We start from the raw sequence: 16,151 nt of genomic DNA, 5'->3' as shown, positions 1-16,151 counted from the left end.
TAGTTTTATGCTCCTTATTCAATTTAGACATATAATTACTTTACTATATAATACTGTGAGGGAGATGGAGCAGCTGTAGATATGGGCTTGCCAGAAGGGAGCAAGGGCTATTCTAAGGGGACGTTTTTACATATGGAGTGCCAGCATAAACAGAGAGATAGACTCAGGACTCAAGACTGCTGTGTGTGAATAACAACTGCTATATGTGAGAGACATGGCAAAACCACAAAGCTTGAAAGCAGGAGAAAGTAGGAGAAAGAATGCTGCAAGAAAGCCCAAATGTGAGAAGACATTGCGTTTTTCTGAAGGAAGGGAACATGCTGCATTCTGAGGAAAACCCTTGTAAATTCCAGTTTAAAGGAAAACGCAAATGCTTACTTTCACAGTGTCAACTTGTTAAATAAAATAAGGCAACAACATTACACGTTACAAAAAAGGGAGATAGAGGCTGGCAATAAGAACAGAGCTGGTCCATCATCTTGCTCAAAGTGTTCCAACTGAGGTGACCTCTCTCTCTTCCTCCTAGGGCTACCTAAAACCACCTTGCACTGAGGGGAGGAGCTTGCAGTTTGCCTTGCTGTTTTTCTTCAACCATCTCAATTGATGCTTACTGTTTTAACATTTTTAATGTTTGCCTGCCTGAAAAGCAGCATATAAATATCAGAGATGTTATCCATGCATCCCCAAATTTCTAAGGTTGAGTACAGACTACAGATGAAGTATAATAGATTCCAAAGAAATAAACGATAGGAGTGAAATCTGATACCGTACTATTACAAATGTTCCATTTGCACAAGCGCATTAGCTTGCCAAATAAAATTATCCCCCCATCCCGTTCCCTCACCCCAGAGTTAATTTTGGGAGCACACCAAGGGAACAACCCCATTGCAAAAGTAGAAGACCTTGTGCATGGCTTCCACCAATAGGGTTCGTCAGGTGAATCTCATCCTCTGTATTTGTTATTTTTATTTACAAAAAAAAATATTGTATACCACTATTTCATTAAAAAATATCCATGTGGTTTACAACAATGAAACTATTATTGAAAGTGACTTGGTAACAACTGTGATAATCTCTTGGATGCAATTCTTCAGGATTTGATTTGTGCAGGTTTTTACTGACTTATTTAAAATATTTATCGATAGCCTACAATCACGTATCTCTACGTGATTTACAACAAAATAAAATACAGGATCTGTATCATACATAAAATAGTTGACTATCAAAAAGTGACGTGATAAAAAACCCCAGCATTCACAGGATGCTTGTTGAAATGAAAATATCTTCACAGCATGCTGAAATTCATACGCTGATATCTGCCTCACTTCCTCTGGGAATGTATTCATAATGCAGGGGGCATAATATCCAACACAGATGACTGCACTGGAACGGAATAGCCGCAGAATTCCCTGCTACCACACATACGGAGTATAATCTCTATGACAATTGCATATAGTTTTCCCCATCAACCATCAACTGCAGCCCTCTAATTTTGATGCCTTAAAAGAAGACGTTAACATCAGCATACATACCATACCACTGTATGAATGGCGCAGCAATATTGCATGTCCATAGAGGAGCGTTCGATGGCCACCACCTTGAGCAGTCTGCATGAATAAGAGGGATTCATTAGCATGTTGGCATGAAATTGTTATTTTCTATTATAAGGAAATCTTGATTCGCCCATTGCCCCTATTGTGGGGGGTCAAAATAGGTGTGTGTGTGTGTGTTAGGAACACACAAACATAGGATGTTGCCTTATACCAAATCATAGCATTGGTCTGTGTAGCTGAATATTCCCTACACTGATTGGCAGCAGCTCCCAGGGTTTCAGACAGAGGTCATTCTCAGCCATACCTGGAGACACTAAGTGTTGAAGCTGGGGTCTTCTGCATGCAGAACACATGCTCTACAACTTACAGCAAATGACTTGTAAAAAAAATAGATTTATCAAGCATTCAATATAAATTTTCTTAAATTTAGATTGTAAGATAGATGATAGATAGATAGACAGATAGACAGACAGACAGACAGACAGACAGACAGACAGAGATAGGGGTTTGTGTGGGTGTGTGACAGTATTGGCTCCATCTATTAAGATGTAAATATAATTGCCAGAAAATAACAGACAACAGCAAAGCCTGTTAGGCAAGAGACCTCCTTGCCAGTCTGTGTTCTTACTAAATTGTAGCACAACCATTCCACCCTTCTGGTAGGCTAGAATATGTAACAATTCTTGATGCACGATGGGCTTCTGAAGCAGCTGCTCTTCCATGACCTGACTACGCTATTCCATTACCATTTGTGCAACCGGAATGCCTATGCAGTCCACTGGACTGTAGTTCATTGTGTTGAAAGCCAAGAGTCAAACACCTATTTTTCATTTCCCCTACCCTCAGGTTTTGTATTGCGCATAGCCAGTGCTTTTTTTCTTAAAAACGTTTAGGGCTACTCTAATTTTCCTACTCATATTTAAATACTTCCCCTCAATGAGGCCAAACTTAGATTCACAAAATGTTTAGGGGTATGTTCACCCCTGCAACCCCCCAGAAAAAAGCACTGGGCATGGCACAATAACACACCCACGTTTGTGTGCTGCCCTAGTCACATTTAGGAGAGCGCAAGTAACTTTTAAAAAAAAAACTTATGGGAACCTCATTTCAGCAATATTTTATGATCTCTGCAATAAGCCCACAAAGGCAATGTACTTTTACAATGAAATGGCCTAGCCTTGGAATTTGCTGAACATCTCTTACCTAACATAGAAAAAAAAAATCCAGAATCCTATCAGTGCATGCCATAGAATGTCTACCCCATACATATACCTATACAGTATAAACAAACACACAACCATCTCAAGTAAAATAATTCAACACAGGGGGCAATAATTTAAAGCAATTTTGCGCTGGGCATCAGGATTCAGGATACTTTAAAAGTTGGTGATAAACGGACTTGTTCTCTCTGCTAAGATAACATTTAATAGGAGATGGAACTCTCAACAGTGGGTGACAGACAGTGTAAAAGCTAGGATGTATATGGAATCTGTCACCATCAACTATACATGCAAAACCAGGTGAGGGGAGAGGAAGAAGGGGGAACTGCTTTATAACTGTAGCTCATGCAAGCAAAATAAAGGCAAGGGAGGCCTTGAATAAATCATCTAAATGAGATGTCTGCATACATTTAATTAATAAGGGGATATTTTATAGCCTCTATTCCAGAGACTGAATTCATTGATAATCATCTCACAATCATTTATGGCAACACAATGATAAATGCTCCTGATTTTAAAGCTATTGATTTGCTGGCGAATGACTGAACATATAGCTAGAAGCATACTGTCAGGGAACTGCCATCGGAGCATCAGGTGGTGGAGGGACTCAGGGAGGAAGAAAGAGACTCAACAGCTGAAGCAGGGACCAGCAGGGGGAGGAGTGGGTCTCTGAGGGAATGCGAGCAGGAGGGAGGGCTCAGGGAAGCTTCCAGCGAGAACAGTGGGGAGGTATCTGAGTCTCCCATAGGGAGACCCACACCTCGCCGGAAACTGTCACGCCGTGAGTCCAGGAGACGCGTTTCCGTTAAGGAGCTCCTTTGCTGGAAACGCTTCCGCAGACAGCCACTGTCGGACTCTACTAGTGACTAGAGCAGACATGTCTGAGGAGCTCCGTCACACACGGAGGTTTGTGGGGTCGCACAAACTCTGAGGGAGCACATTTTTACGCACAAGCAGCTAATCAATCCCTAACAGCAGTCCGACAGTCTCTGTACGCTGCCTGTGCAAGAGAAAGCATCATGAGCGAACCAACCGGAACCGGAGGAGCGGGGGCTGGAGCTGGTCCAAGCTTGGAAGATAGATACCGAGCGTTGGAGGTCCAACTGGCGCTGCAGACGGCGAGGCTGGAGGAGAGAAGGGCTCAGGATGCAGACAAGAAGGGGAGAGCCACTCAATTCCCCAGAAAGGTACCAGGATTGGTGCAAAAATTTGGGGGGGACCCCAAGGATTACCATGCCTTTAGGACAGAGATGCAATATGCCATTAATGTGCAGTTCGATGAGTTCCCTGATGAGGAATCGCGAGTTGCTTTTGTAATTGGGCATCTTGAGAAAGGGGCGAGAGACTGGGTTCGACCCCTAATGGCAACGCACAATGACATACTAAAGGACACGAGGAAGTTCTTTCGTGCAATGGATATCATGTTTTCCAGCGATATTGAGGAAGGGGCGGTGCGCAGACAGCTAATGGCTTGTAAGCAGGGAAGTCGATCTGTCCGTGAGTACTGGACTGAGTTTACCATGCTGATTCACAGACTGAGTTGGGATTTATCGGCGGCACCCATTCAAATGCTATTTGAAGAAGGTCTTTCTTCGGCGGTGAAAGACGAGCTGTCACGGAGCCCCAGGGCGGAGTCTATGGATCAGCTGACCAAATCTGCGCTGACCATAGGAGCGCGGCAGGAGGCAAGAGCCTTGGAGAGGCGGGAAGGGAGAGGGGAACGTTGGAAGGAGTTCCGCATTCCAGACATTCCTGAGCCAGCTTTCCCGCCGGCAGAGCCGATGGAAATCGGAACAGCGCGCGCGCGCGCATTTTCAAAAACCAGCGAGGGGGCTAAGAAGGAGGGAAAGGGCCCCCGGAAATGCTATCTCTGCCAACAGCCAGGCCACTTTGCCAGAGTCTGCCCCCAGAGGAAGGAATGGCAAGGGATGGTGGGAGCTGTTGAGGGGGGAGAACAGGGGGGAACAGAGCAGGTAAAAGCCAACGCCTGGTTGCCACAATCGGGGCACTGCAGCCAGGCCAAAGAGCAGTGAAAGTGCCCGTGCCAGAAGCTCCTCGACCTGCTCTAGTGATTGAAGTGTCGCTAGAGCTGCAAAATGGGCACCCCCTAAAAATAAAGGCGCTATTGGACTCAGGCAGCTCCTGCAATTTTATGAGCAAGGAGTTTGCTGCTGAACACCAGATACAGACTATCCCTTTAAGCAACCCCCTGCAGGTGACCACGATTGATGGCAGGGAGTTGTTGGGAGGAGGAGTCAGCTTGCAGACTGTCCCAATGATAATGAGGGTGGCAAGGCACACAGAACTGATAGCGTTTAATGTGGCCACCCTGGGAGGCGCTCCCATTATTTTGGGAATGAGCTGGCTAGCTCTACATGATCCGCTGGTTGGCTGGCATCAAAGAGTGGTGTCCTTTGGTTCAGCACATTGCTTAGAACACTGCAAAGGGGAAAAGGGTTCAGCAGGGGCCCAAGCCACCCTAGCAGGGACTGAAGTAATGGAGAAGGTGAAGGTACCACCACAGTATGCAGATCTCAGCGACGTGTTCAGCGAGAAGGAAGCTGACCAACTACCACCTCATAGACCCTTTGATTGCCAGATCAATTTACTCCCTGGAGCACAGCTTCCCGTGGGCAAGTTGTATGCCATGTCAGACAGAGAAATGCAGGAGTTGCGAGGGTTTATTGACAAGAACCTGAAGAGAGGCTTCATCAGAGAGTCCAAAGCAGCAGGGGGTAGCCCAGTGTTCTTTGTGGACAAAAAAAAACGCGGACAAGCCGAGACTTGTATGCGATTTTAGGAGGTTAAATGCAGTGACTGAACCGGTGGCTTTCCCTATGCCCAGAATTGATGATATTTTGACCAGGGTGAGGAAGGGAAAGATTTTTACAAAGCTGGATCTAAGGGGGGGCGTACAACCTGATACGCATAAGGAAAGGGGATGAATGGAAAACCACCATGTTTACCCCTTTGGGGGCATTTGAATACCTCGTTATGCCATTTGGATTACAAGCAGGCTCAGCGTGTTTTCAATCTTTTATGAACCACGTACTGGGCCCTTTGCTCTACAAGAATTGCGTTGCTTTCCTAGATGATGTGTTGGTGTATTCGGAGAATGAGGAGCAACATGTGAGAGACGTCAGAGAAGTGTTGAGCAGACTGCAAGCCAACAGGCTGTGGGTCAAACTGGAGAAGTGTCGGTTCCATACCAAGGAGGTGGAATTCCTGGGGTACCGCCTGTCAGACAAGGGATTGGCCATGGATCCCGGCAAGGTACAGGCAGTGCTGGAATGGAAAACACCCAAAACCAAGAAGGATGTGCAGAGGTTCCTAGGGTTTGGAAACTTTTATCGTAAGTTCATCCGCAACTTCGCCCATCTGACGGCGCCCATCACTGACTGTCTCAGCAGTAAAAAGAAGTTTGTATGGACGGCGGAGGCGGAGCGAGCGTTTGAGGAGCTGAAAAGGGCCTTCGCCTCTGAAGAACAACTTCTGCATGTGGATTTACGAAAGAAGCTAAGGGTTGAAACAGACGCATCTGACAGAGCCATAGGGGCGGTGCTTCTTCTGCAGCCGGGGAAGGAGGAGTCAGAGTGGCGACCGTGTGCCTTCTTTTCGCGAAAGCTGAACAAATCCGAGAGGAACTACACGGTGTACGACCGAGAACTTCTTGCTATTCATGAGGCGTTCCGGAGATGGAGGCATCTGCTAGTTGGTGCACAACATAAGGTGCAAGTGTGCACGGACCATAAAAATCTAGAGTATTGGAGAACTGCGCGAGTGCTCAACCAAAGGCAGTTGAGATGGGCCCAGGAGTTCTCCAAATTTAACTTTGAGATTTGTTACGTGCCAGGCCCAGAGAATGTTAGGGCGGACGCTCTCTCACGCAAACCTGAATATTTGGAGGGGGAGGGAGCACCCGAAGAAACCCATATCATTCCAGAGGACCGCTGGGTGTGTGGGGCGACTTTGGTGGGGCAAAGGGAATTGGTAGAGGGTACGGTGCAGGATGCATACGCCCAGGACAAACTCAGGGATCTCAGGAGGGAGGAAGACAAATCCGGTGGTTTTGAGGAGAGAAACGGGGCATTGTATTATAAGGGAGCGTTATATATACCTGAAGGGGAATTGAGGGAGAAGGTACTCAAGCAGCTGCACGATAGCCCCACAGCAGGGCATTTTGGGCAACACAAGACCATGTGGCTGGTTACCAGGGAATTTTGGTGGCCCAAGGTCAGGGAAGATGTGCGGGAGTATGTGAGAGGGTGTGAACAATGCCAAAGAGCCAAGGGGGAGAGGCGGGCGCCGGCTGGTTTATTAGAACCACTGCCCACACCTGAAAGACCGTGGGAAGCAGTGGCAATAGATTTCATGACTGATCTGCCAAGGTCTAGAGGGAAAACAGCCATCATGGTTGTAGTAGACCTGTTAACTAAAATGGCCCACTTTATAGCCTGCTCACATGCGGTCACAGCAGAAGAAACAGCCAAATTGTTTGTAGAGAATGTGTTTCGGTTGCATGGCGCCCCCTTGAGGGTGGTTTCAGACCGAGGGAAACAATTTACTTCCAGGTTCTGGAGGAAGCTCATGAGCTTACTGCATGTAGAGGTTAATTTTTCAACGGCCCGTCATCCAGAAACCAACGGGCAGGCGGAAAGAGCAAATGGGGTTCTCCAACAATATTTGAGGTGTTATGTTAATGACAGAGAGAATGATTGGGTGGAGAAGCTGGCGTTGGCAGAATTTGCCTACAACAATGCAGAGAACGTGTCCACGGGGATGAGCCCCTTTTTGGCTAATCACGGGTGCCATCCCAGAGCCTTCCCAGGGGGGGAGGGGGAGAACTGGAGCGTTCCAGCTGCAGAACAGTTCGTTGAAGAAATGGAAGCGATCCATCGCCAGCTCCAACTCAACTTAAACAGGGCTAAGGAGGAATATAAGAGGCAGGCAGACAAAAACCGAAGGGAAGGTGAAAGCATCAGGGTGGGGGACCAGGTGTGGCTGTCAACCCAAGGGTTGCCGTTCAAAGGAGGTTGTAAGAAATTAAGACCCAAAAGGCTGGGTCCGTTTGAAGTCATGCAGCAGGTCAATCCAGTGGCTTTCAGGCTCTGGTTACCGAACCACATGAAGCTGCACCCAGTTTTTCACAGGTCGTTGCTGTCACCGTATAGAGGAGACAGTGAAGGGAGGGTCACTAGGGGACCAGCAATGGAGGAGAAGGAACACAGCTACCATGTAGCGGAGATCCTCGATTCCAGGTGGAAGGGAGATCAAGTAGAGTATTTGGTAATGTGGGAAGGGGAACCGGAGTCGGAAAACACCTGGGTTAGGGCAGAGGATGTCAATGACGAAGTTTTAATAGAGACTTTTCATCAGAGGTTCCCACGTAAACCTCAGCCTGTAGCGAGGTTCCGAAGGGAATACTTTGCCACCACCGACGAGGAAGAGGAGTTGGAGGGGTTCCCAGATTCTGAAGAGGAAGAGGATTCAGCGAGCCAGGACGACGATCGATGGAGGGAATTGTTCGAGACGTCGGAAGATGAGGAAGATTCGTTTCGGGGTTTTAGCCCTTCACCTCCCAGGGGAGAGGAAATGGGAGGGGGTGAGGGGGGCCCTGGAGGGGAGGTGGATGTCAGGGAACTGCCATCGGAGCATCAGGTGGTGGAGGGACTCAGGGAGGAAGAAAGAGACTCAACAGCTGAAGCAGGGACCAGCAGGGGGAGGAGTGGGTCTCTGAGGGAATGCGAGCAGGAGGGAGGGCTCAGGGAAGCTTCCAGCGAGAACAGTGGGGAGGTATCTGAGTCTCCCATAGGGAGACCCACACCTCGCCGGAAACTGTCACGCCGTGAGTCCAGGAGACGCGTTTCCGTTAAGGAGCTCCTTTGCTGGAAACGCTTCCGCAGACAGCCACTGTCGGACTCTACTAGTGACTAGAGCAGACATGTCTGAGGAGCTCCGTCACACACGGAGGTTTGTGGGGTCGCACAAACTCTGAGGGAGCACATTTTTACGCACAAGCAGCTAATCAATCCCTAACACATACTGAAGATGATAAATCAGGTATCTTGATTAACATATTCAACACAAAATATATGGTCTACTTTCCCAGCAACAGATAGCTTAGCATATATGCATTTTTTTTTAAAAAAAACCAGCAATTCCTCAATAAATTGGTAATACATTCCTGCATTGATACTGACAGTGTAGCCTTGAATATAAAATATAAATATTTATCTTTGCTGCTGAGACAGCATTTCTATCATCAACTGCTCTTTTCCATCACTTGCAAAAAATAAAAAAGTACAGTATTGGGCTTAATGGGGAGTGGGAATCATGCGATCAGGTGTAAAACATACAATGGAAGGTTTATAAAACATGTGATTTTAAAAGAACTCTCATCTACTTTCTTTCTTGCATTAACTACATTCGCTCTTGAACAGAGATTGCAGAAGGGACCCTCAAAGGCACTTAGTGTCTGCCTCCCATATCACCTTCATGATGTCACTTCTCTTGCTGACTTCAAATCCTTCTTCAAAACAAACCCTTTTCATGAAGCCTTTGGAACAACTTCCTTGTCCCCATGCCCTCCAGCAACTAAGCCTAAATACTGAAAAAAACAATATAGTATTCCCTTGCCTTCATTTACTTCCCCTTGCTATGATGCCTCCCCTATATCTGTTATCTAGATAGTAAGACCCTCAGGGTACAGACTTGCTCTTCATTCTTTTTCAAGCAGCATGTACATGGAGGGCACTATGCAAGTAACAAACTGTTTACCTATTCATTTAGTGCCATTCATGTGTATGGTACAAGAGACAGGTCCATAACAAAAACAACACCTGGAGGTGAAATATCCAGAGAGGCTGGACTGAGAGAAAAATCATGAAATGTTTCAAAAGTATTATTAGTCAGTGCTGATTTTGTCCTACAAAGCTTGATATAATCTGAGCACCCATATTACCAGGACTAACACTCTGAACAGAATTTTTCATGTCTGCTAAGATTCTGTGGAGAAGCCTTGGTCAAAGTCTCCTTCATAATGCACTAAATCAGGTCTGGTTAACTTTCCTCGGCCCAAACGCCACAATGAGTTGACCACCACTCCATAATCTGCATATCAGCAGAAGGCATGGCCAATACACTCCATTCACATGCGCGCGCACACATTCAACACACACACAAGCAGGCAGACACGCACACACACTCAACGGGAAGAGATAAACAAGCGTGTATGTGTGTGCATGCACACACACAATCGATAGGTAGAGAGGGAATGGGTCCTCTACACTGCACTACACTGAGCTACAAAGAGGGCTGACTAGATGACGAGGAGTGGTGGGAGGTACCAGCTGGGGAACCCCCAAGGGAACCCCCAAAAGAGAAAGGCTCAGAGCCCAAGGACTGGTGGTGGGACACCAAGGAGAAGTCAGGGGGAGAACGTAGGGAGGAATGGTTGGGTGCTGAAGAAGCAACAGGCTTTAGTGAGCAAGGAGAGCGTGTGACAGGGAGCAGCTCAGACTCAGAGGCTGAAGAAGATGAGAGGGGCACGAGGCTAGAGGAGAATCCCAGGAGTCTGCCCTCCTCCTGTGACAAGCTCGCCTCCCCACTTGACTCCAAGGACATGCAGGGTGATGCATAGGGCGAAACAGAGATTACAGGTGCCCGATATAGTTTGAGGCTGCGTGGGAAAGAGACCTACAGGTAGCAGAATGCAGGCACCATCAGTCCTGACGGGAAGTATTGCTGAGCTGCATGCCATTTTCTTGAAATAAAGAATCAACTGCACTGCCAAACTCTGCGTCTTGTGTGCTGACCTGCATCTGAACCAGCTCTGACAGGTATTCACTTCCAGAAGTAGCATCACAGGGAACATGCCAATTTTGAATACATTTGTATTTAATTTGCCTAAATTGCACATTGGCTACAAATTCATCTTCATCTTAGAAACCAGTCGCAAACAGGACACTCCCTCTGGCTGCATCACTGCTGCATAGTGGGACAAAGAGGGCAAAACACCAGAGGTGCAAATGTGCCCTCCACCAGGATGCTGGCACTGAACTGGCCTCACAACTGCCTCACCCCTCACTCTCAGTACACAGCAGAACACAGCCAGAAGGGTCTGGTGAACAGCACAGCCCCACCACACTGTCAGCTACTGTTAGATATGTGCTGAATTGCCACCAAGGTGGAATCTAGACACATATAAAAACTGTTCTGAAAATGCTTTGTTTTAAAAGCCTTTTTAAAAATACATTGAATTTTCCATAAGGCTCACCATTGCCATCTAGTGTCACCTTGTATATTGCACTTAAAACACACTTAAAATGTTTTATTTGCAGCTGTATAGCTGAGTCCCAAGAATGCCCTGTCTCAAACTTACGCAAACTGACTGTTGGAAGTGCAATGATTTTAAGGACATTATACAAAAAAATAGATAAATGCTGCTTATACAGCAAAATTAATGCATTAAACAAATAATGATTAAACATTAAACAAATAAACTTAACTGACAACACTGCACTTCTAATAGCTGGATGGAATTTAGAAAAGAGCACTCCAGGCAATCATCTCAGACGTAGCAAAAATGAAGTTAATCCTCCAAGATCCAATCAACATCTCACACAACACAGTAACAGATAGCAGTTTAATAAACCCTGTTAAAAACTAGACAACTTACATGGGTTACCGCATATTGAAAAGGCAAATCCTCAGATATTTTGGTGAAAAAAATAAACCACTAAAAGGCATGAATACTGAAGCTTAACAACAGAATGAGGAAAGTTATGACAAAGTTGAGGGACAGAAAAAAATCCCGAAAACTTTTGTAAAGTATCCAGTGGCATTTGGTACAGTTTAGTACCTCGAATGCATTACAGAATTTTATAGACATTATAGCCAGGTTCCATGTATTTGAGCTAAATTTCATAATTTTACCATAATATGAATAATTATTAAATCTGATCCTTAGCCACTATATAAACATGTTTGGCCAGGAAGAACAGTATAAATCTTCTTACAAATTTCCTTTGTGAATGCTGGGTGATCGGTATGTTATAGAAAGGCTATTTAACCAATTGGCTTTTTACAACTGTCTGGTTAATATATTTTTTTTTAATTGACTATTTAATTGACTTTTACTGTGATACAGAGTTTTGTATCTCTTCTGAACTGTTCTTGGTCGAGAAGAGATAAATTAATTAAACAACAGTTTTCAAGCTTACCTTCATCATAAATTTCTGGAGTACCATGAGGAAGAGGGAAAAGAGGAAAAACATTAAATATTATTGCTCATCAGCACTTCTGCAATAGGTTATTTTTTTCTCATTCTAAAAACAACTTTGGAAAGTAGCATTTCTAGCACTATACTGAGTACTAGGGGAAAATATTGACTTTTCAAATTTACCTGAACAGGAATGTCTTCCACAGTATCAAAGATATTAAAATCACACATACATACAATGATTAATATCATGGAAAGACAAATGCACAAAAATGCAGTGATCCAGAACACTAGTAGTTGGTCTGAACAGATTGTAAATATGCAAAAACAAAAGTAAGGAGATTTTAAAACGAATCACTAATAACTCATGCACAACAATTCCAAAAAAATTTATCAGTGCACACATGCAGCTCTCCAGTGGAGTTGTGTGTATCCTGAAAAATCTATTTTTTCATCTAGATTTTAAATATCACTGTATCAGAACATGTAAAATATTCTAAATTATTTGCAAAAATTCCGTAACTGATTTCTGTGAGTTATCATAGGAACCAGTGCATAAAATTAATTTACAGTGGTGCCCCGCAAGACGAATGCCTCGCAAGACGAAAAACTTGCTAGACGAAAGGGTTTTTCGGTTTTGCGTTGCTTCGCTAGACGAATTTCCCTATGGGCTTGCTTCGCAAGATGAAAACGTCTTGCGCTTTTTTCTTAAAGCCGCTTGAAGAGGCGCAGTTGCGACGGACCGTGCTTTGCAAGACAAAAAACATCGCAAGACGAAAAGACTCGCGGAACGAATTATTTTCGTCTTGCGAGGCACCACTGTATTTCAGAAGGTTTGTAAATATTCCTCGGCTCGTGGCTGCCACAAAACAGCAAACACAAGTCAGTGGACCTATTTTATTTTATAATTCATTGGTAATGTAATGATTGTGACACTCAACGGCCTGCCAAATTGCTTCCTATGATCAATGGGACATAATCATAAAATGAAAGAGGTGACCATCAAACTTATTTTGTTGCTTATCTAATACTTCTGATGCCAACAAAATAACACAGATAAAAATGTGCACTTACCCGTGAGGTTTGGATCTATCCTTTCCACAGGGCATGATCCAGCAGATGGCGCAAACTCAGCTGAGTCCTGCAGGCAGGACATCCAAAGCTGACTCACACCTTTTCCTTAACTAGGATAGGTTCCAAGCACTTGCCAGTATCCTCAGGTAGGAAGACAACTGGGAAATTGGGAGTATGAACCTCCCACTAGACCAGAGGTTCTCGATAATAAACTTTTGAAGTCCTGCCTACGGCATCCATCTGATAAGACACCTTTACTCTGTTGAACCATACACCTGGGGAGAGGATATGATAACTATTTTTGTATATGAAAGAATGTGACATGCTTAAAATAAGGAGGGAGGGGGTTCACCAAATACTATAAATTATGCTAATTCAAAAGCCATTGGGAGTTCAAGGAGAACCAACAAAGTCACACTATGCCTGTTTCTCTCCCTTGATCAAAGTTATCAGGGCTTTTTCGCTACTAAAACCTAGCCTGAAACAAGTCTAGATTAAGGTTACCAGATTTTTTCAATGAATCCGGGGACACTTTTCAACTTTGGTTGAAGGGGATGGATTTGGTCAGGGGACTGACCTGTAAACCTGGGGACTGTCCCCGGGAAATGGGGACATCTGGTAACCTTAGTCTAGATAGGCTGCTTCCTACGGCACACCTGCAGCTGATTAGCTACCACTGTCTTGATTACCTTGTGCAAAAAGGGAATAACAGAGATTGGACTGTTATTTTCTAAAAATTTCTGGACCCAGGGAAGACATATTTAAGAGTGGCTGCATCTCTTTCAAAGCAGCTAGTGTAACTTTCCTTATGTAGTGAAGCATTAACCATTCCCTGCACCCATATAGTCAATCCCTTCATCCTAGATTTTATCAGCCATGAAGGGCACAGATCTAAAGGACACAAATTAGCCTCACTGCTACAAAGGCCGTGTCCATATCCACAGGCTGCAACAATGTGAACTTATTCCACAGGCCATTACTAGATGATGCTTCAGGAACCTCTAACAGACCTGAACTAATTGTAGCATAAAGTTTGACACAACTGCCATTGGACCTGCCACAAGGAAAAGAATCTGTTTTTTCTCCACTCCCCCTGCCAGTTCTGTCACAGGTGAACTAAACTAAATGACACCTACATACATCAACACAAGGCCTGCTCCAGGAACAAAATAAAGGAACTTGGAAAATCCATTAAACTACTCAAAGAATCACACGCTCCATAACAACTCCAGAAAAATATGGAATACGGCTTATGTAGATGCTTTCGTATGTTTTACACCTCCCACCTTCCTGTAGTAAAGCCTAACAATACATGTGGCCACCTTATGTTATGGATGCTACAGCTGGCAGAAGGCACTGTTTTGTTACACTGCTTGCTCCCTTGATAACCAGATGAGACGTAAACAGCACAAAACACTGGTTGGAAGACCTGCATATGTATTTTGTTCTACACTTGGCACTCTCTCATTTGGACCTGCCAATGCTAAAGTTTTAGCAAGATTATTAAGGGCAGTCATCCTAAATTAGATGCAAATATGAAATGAGAAATGTTACGTAGGGATAAGAGGGTGCAGAGACAGTATGTAATTTGTTCTTTTAATTCTATATGTTTACAGTATCTAGAAAACACAGTTTTTCATTTCAATATTGTTGAACAATATAACTGTAGACTGCTCAGATCTCAAGCATATGGAAACATTTCAAAGAAATACCTATCATTGTGTTAATTTAATATTCACTGAATTAATGTACACAATAGTCATAAAATACAATATTAGAAATCAGAATATAGTCCTTTTCCAAAGAGAAGTTAATACCATTAAGAAGTATTTGGGTTCTGTCTAACTTAGTCCCATTGAGAGCAGACCCATTTAAATTGATGAATCTAAGTTAGTCTTGTCTATTATCACCAGGGGGTCTATTTAGGCCTAGCACTGGATACAACCCTAGGTTTCTAAATGAAAAGGAATTCAGTTGGGTATATAAGAGCCCGATACTCCTGCTACCTAATTTACACTGTGTAGTAAACAAGTTTTCTGGGTTGGATTACAGTGTGATCCTTATTTTGCTAGTCCATGACTTAGGACAGTTTAATTTTTAGTTACTCAAGTTTCTGAAAAGGGATACAAATATTTGGGGGGACATTTTTACCATATGGCTGGCAAAGCCACAGCTAAGGTGTTGAAATGTGTGAAATATAGTATAGTTCTTTCTTGAATTCTTGTAAAATCATATTATACTAATGCATTTACTTTTAAAATATGGGTTTATAACTCATTATAGAGAAGACAACGAAAGTAATTTGAGGGAAGAAACTAAAGACACAGCAATCCACACAATTAGCAAATAAAAATTAGAATCATGTAAACATGCAAACATAGACTTTTCAAAAGTAGATACCTCTGGAATAATGCAAATAGACTTTGAGTGCCAACATCTCACTATACAAAATCAAGTTAGACATGCTCAAGAGATTCTATACAAAGAAAATACATTACTTGCATGCCTAGATTTCTACATACAAATACGATATTAACACACACAAATGGAAGACATGTTGTCAAAGGTTTCCAACCCCAATAGCTCGCAGAAATTCATTACATATCAATGCACAGATTTAATTCAGAATTAGAAGAATAAAATGAGATTGGGCAAGATATATGTAGTGATTTGTTTTCTATAAATTCTCTGACATCTGTTCATTACCTTGAAAAGCTTAATACACACTATTTTATTAATAAAATATATCAGTTATAAACACAGAGGAAAAATTATGGTATTCACATGCATTATTCACTTAAGACATGTTCAGACAAATGTCACAAATAATGACAGATTTAAAGGACATACATTTACAGGATGAAATTGCAAGGCTCAAAACGACAAGGGAGAATCGCTTAAAAAAAAATTTTACTAAACAAGGATAAATTAGAATGTATTTTATTAGTCGTATTTTCAGAAGTTTGGGAACTATTTCAAGAACTCAACAGTCCCAGCTATCATTATTAAAGAAGTTTTTTAAAAAATGTTTTGAGCTAAGCAAATTAGTGTTGTGGTACAGACAGAATACAAAAAAACAGACAA

General features: G+C 43.5%; 1 protein-coding gene across 19 annotated transcripts in view; it reads right to left on the bottom strand.

Annotated features, from left to right (window-relative positions):
* RYR2 (ryanodine receptor 2) overlaps nucleotides 1-16,151 on the bottom strand; it is a 243,937-nt gene that overhangs the window by 174,765 nt on the left and 53,021 nt on the right. For 13 of the 19 annotated variants that reach the window (XM_083496695.1, XM_083496708.1, XM_083496706.1 and 10 more), the window contains exons 5-6: nucleotides 11,995-12,009; nucleotides 1,533-1,607 (exon numbers count right to left, since the gene is read on the bottom strand). In XM_083496695.1, coding sequence (XP_083352821.1) covers nucleotides 1,533-1,607; nucleotides 11,995-12,009 — 90 coding nt within the window. The remainder of the gene's footprint in view (nucleotides 1-1,532; nucleotides 1,608-11,994; nucleotides 12,010-16,151) is intronic. The other 6 variants (XM_083496707.1, XM_083496712.1, XM_083496705.1 and 3 more) reach the window with 1 other exon arrangement.

The sequence above is a fragment of the Podarcis liolepis genome (assembly GCF_965112155.1).
Source record: "Podarcis liolepis genome assembly, chromosome: 3".
Lineage (NCBI taxonomy): Eukaryota > Metazoa > Chordata > Lepidosauria > Squamata > Lacertidae > Podarcis > Podarcis liolepis.
Note: the sequence above shows the minus strand (reverse complement) of the source record. Positions and strands in the feature narration are given on the sequence as shown.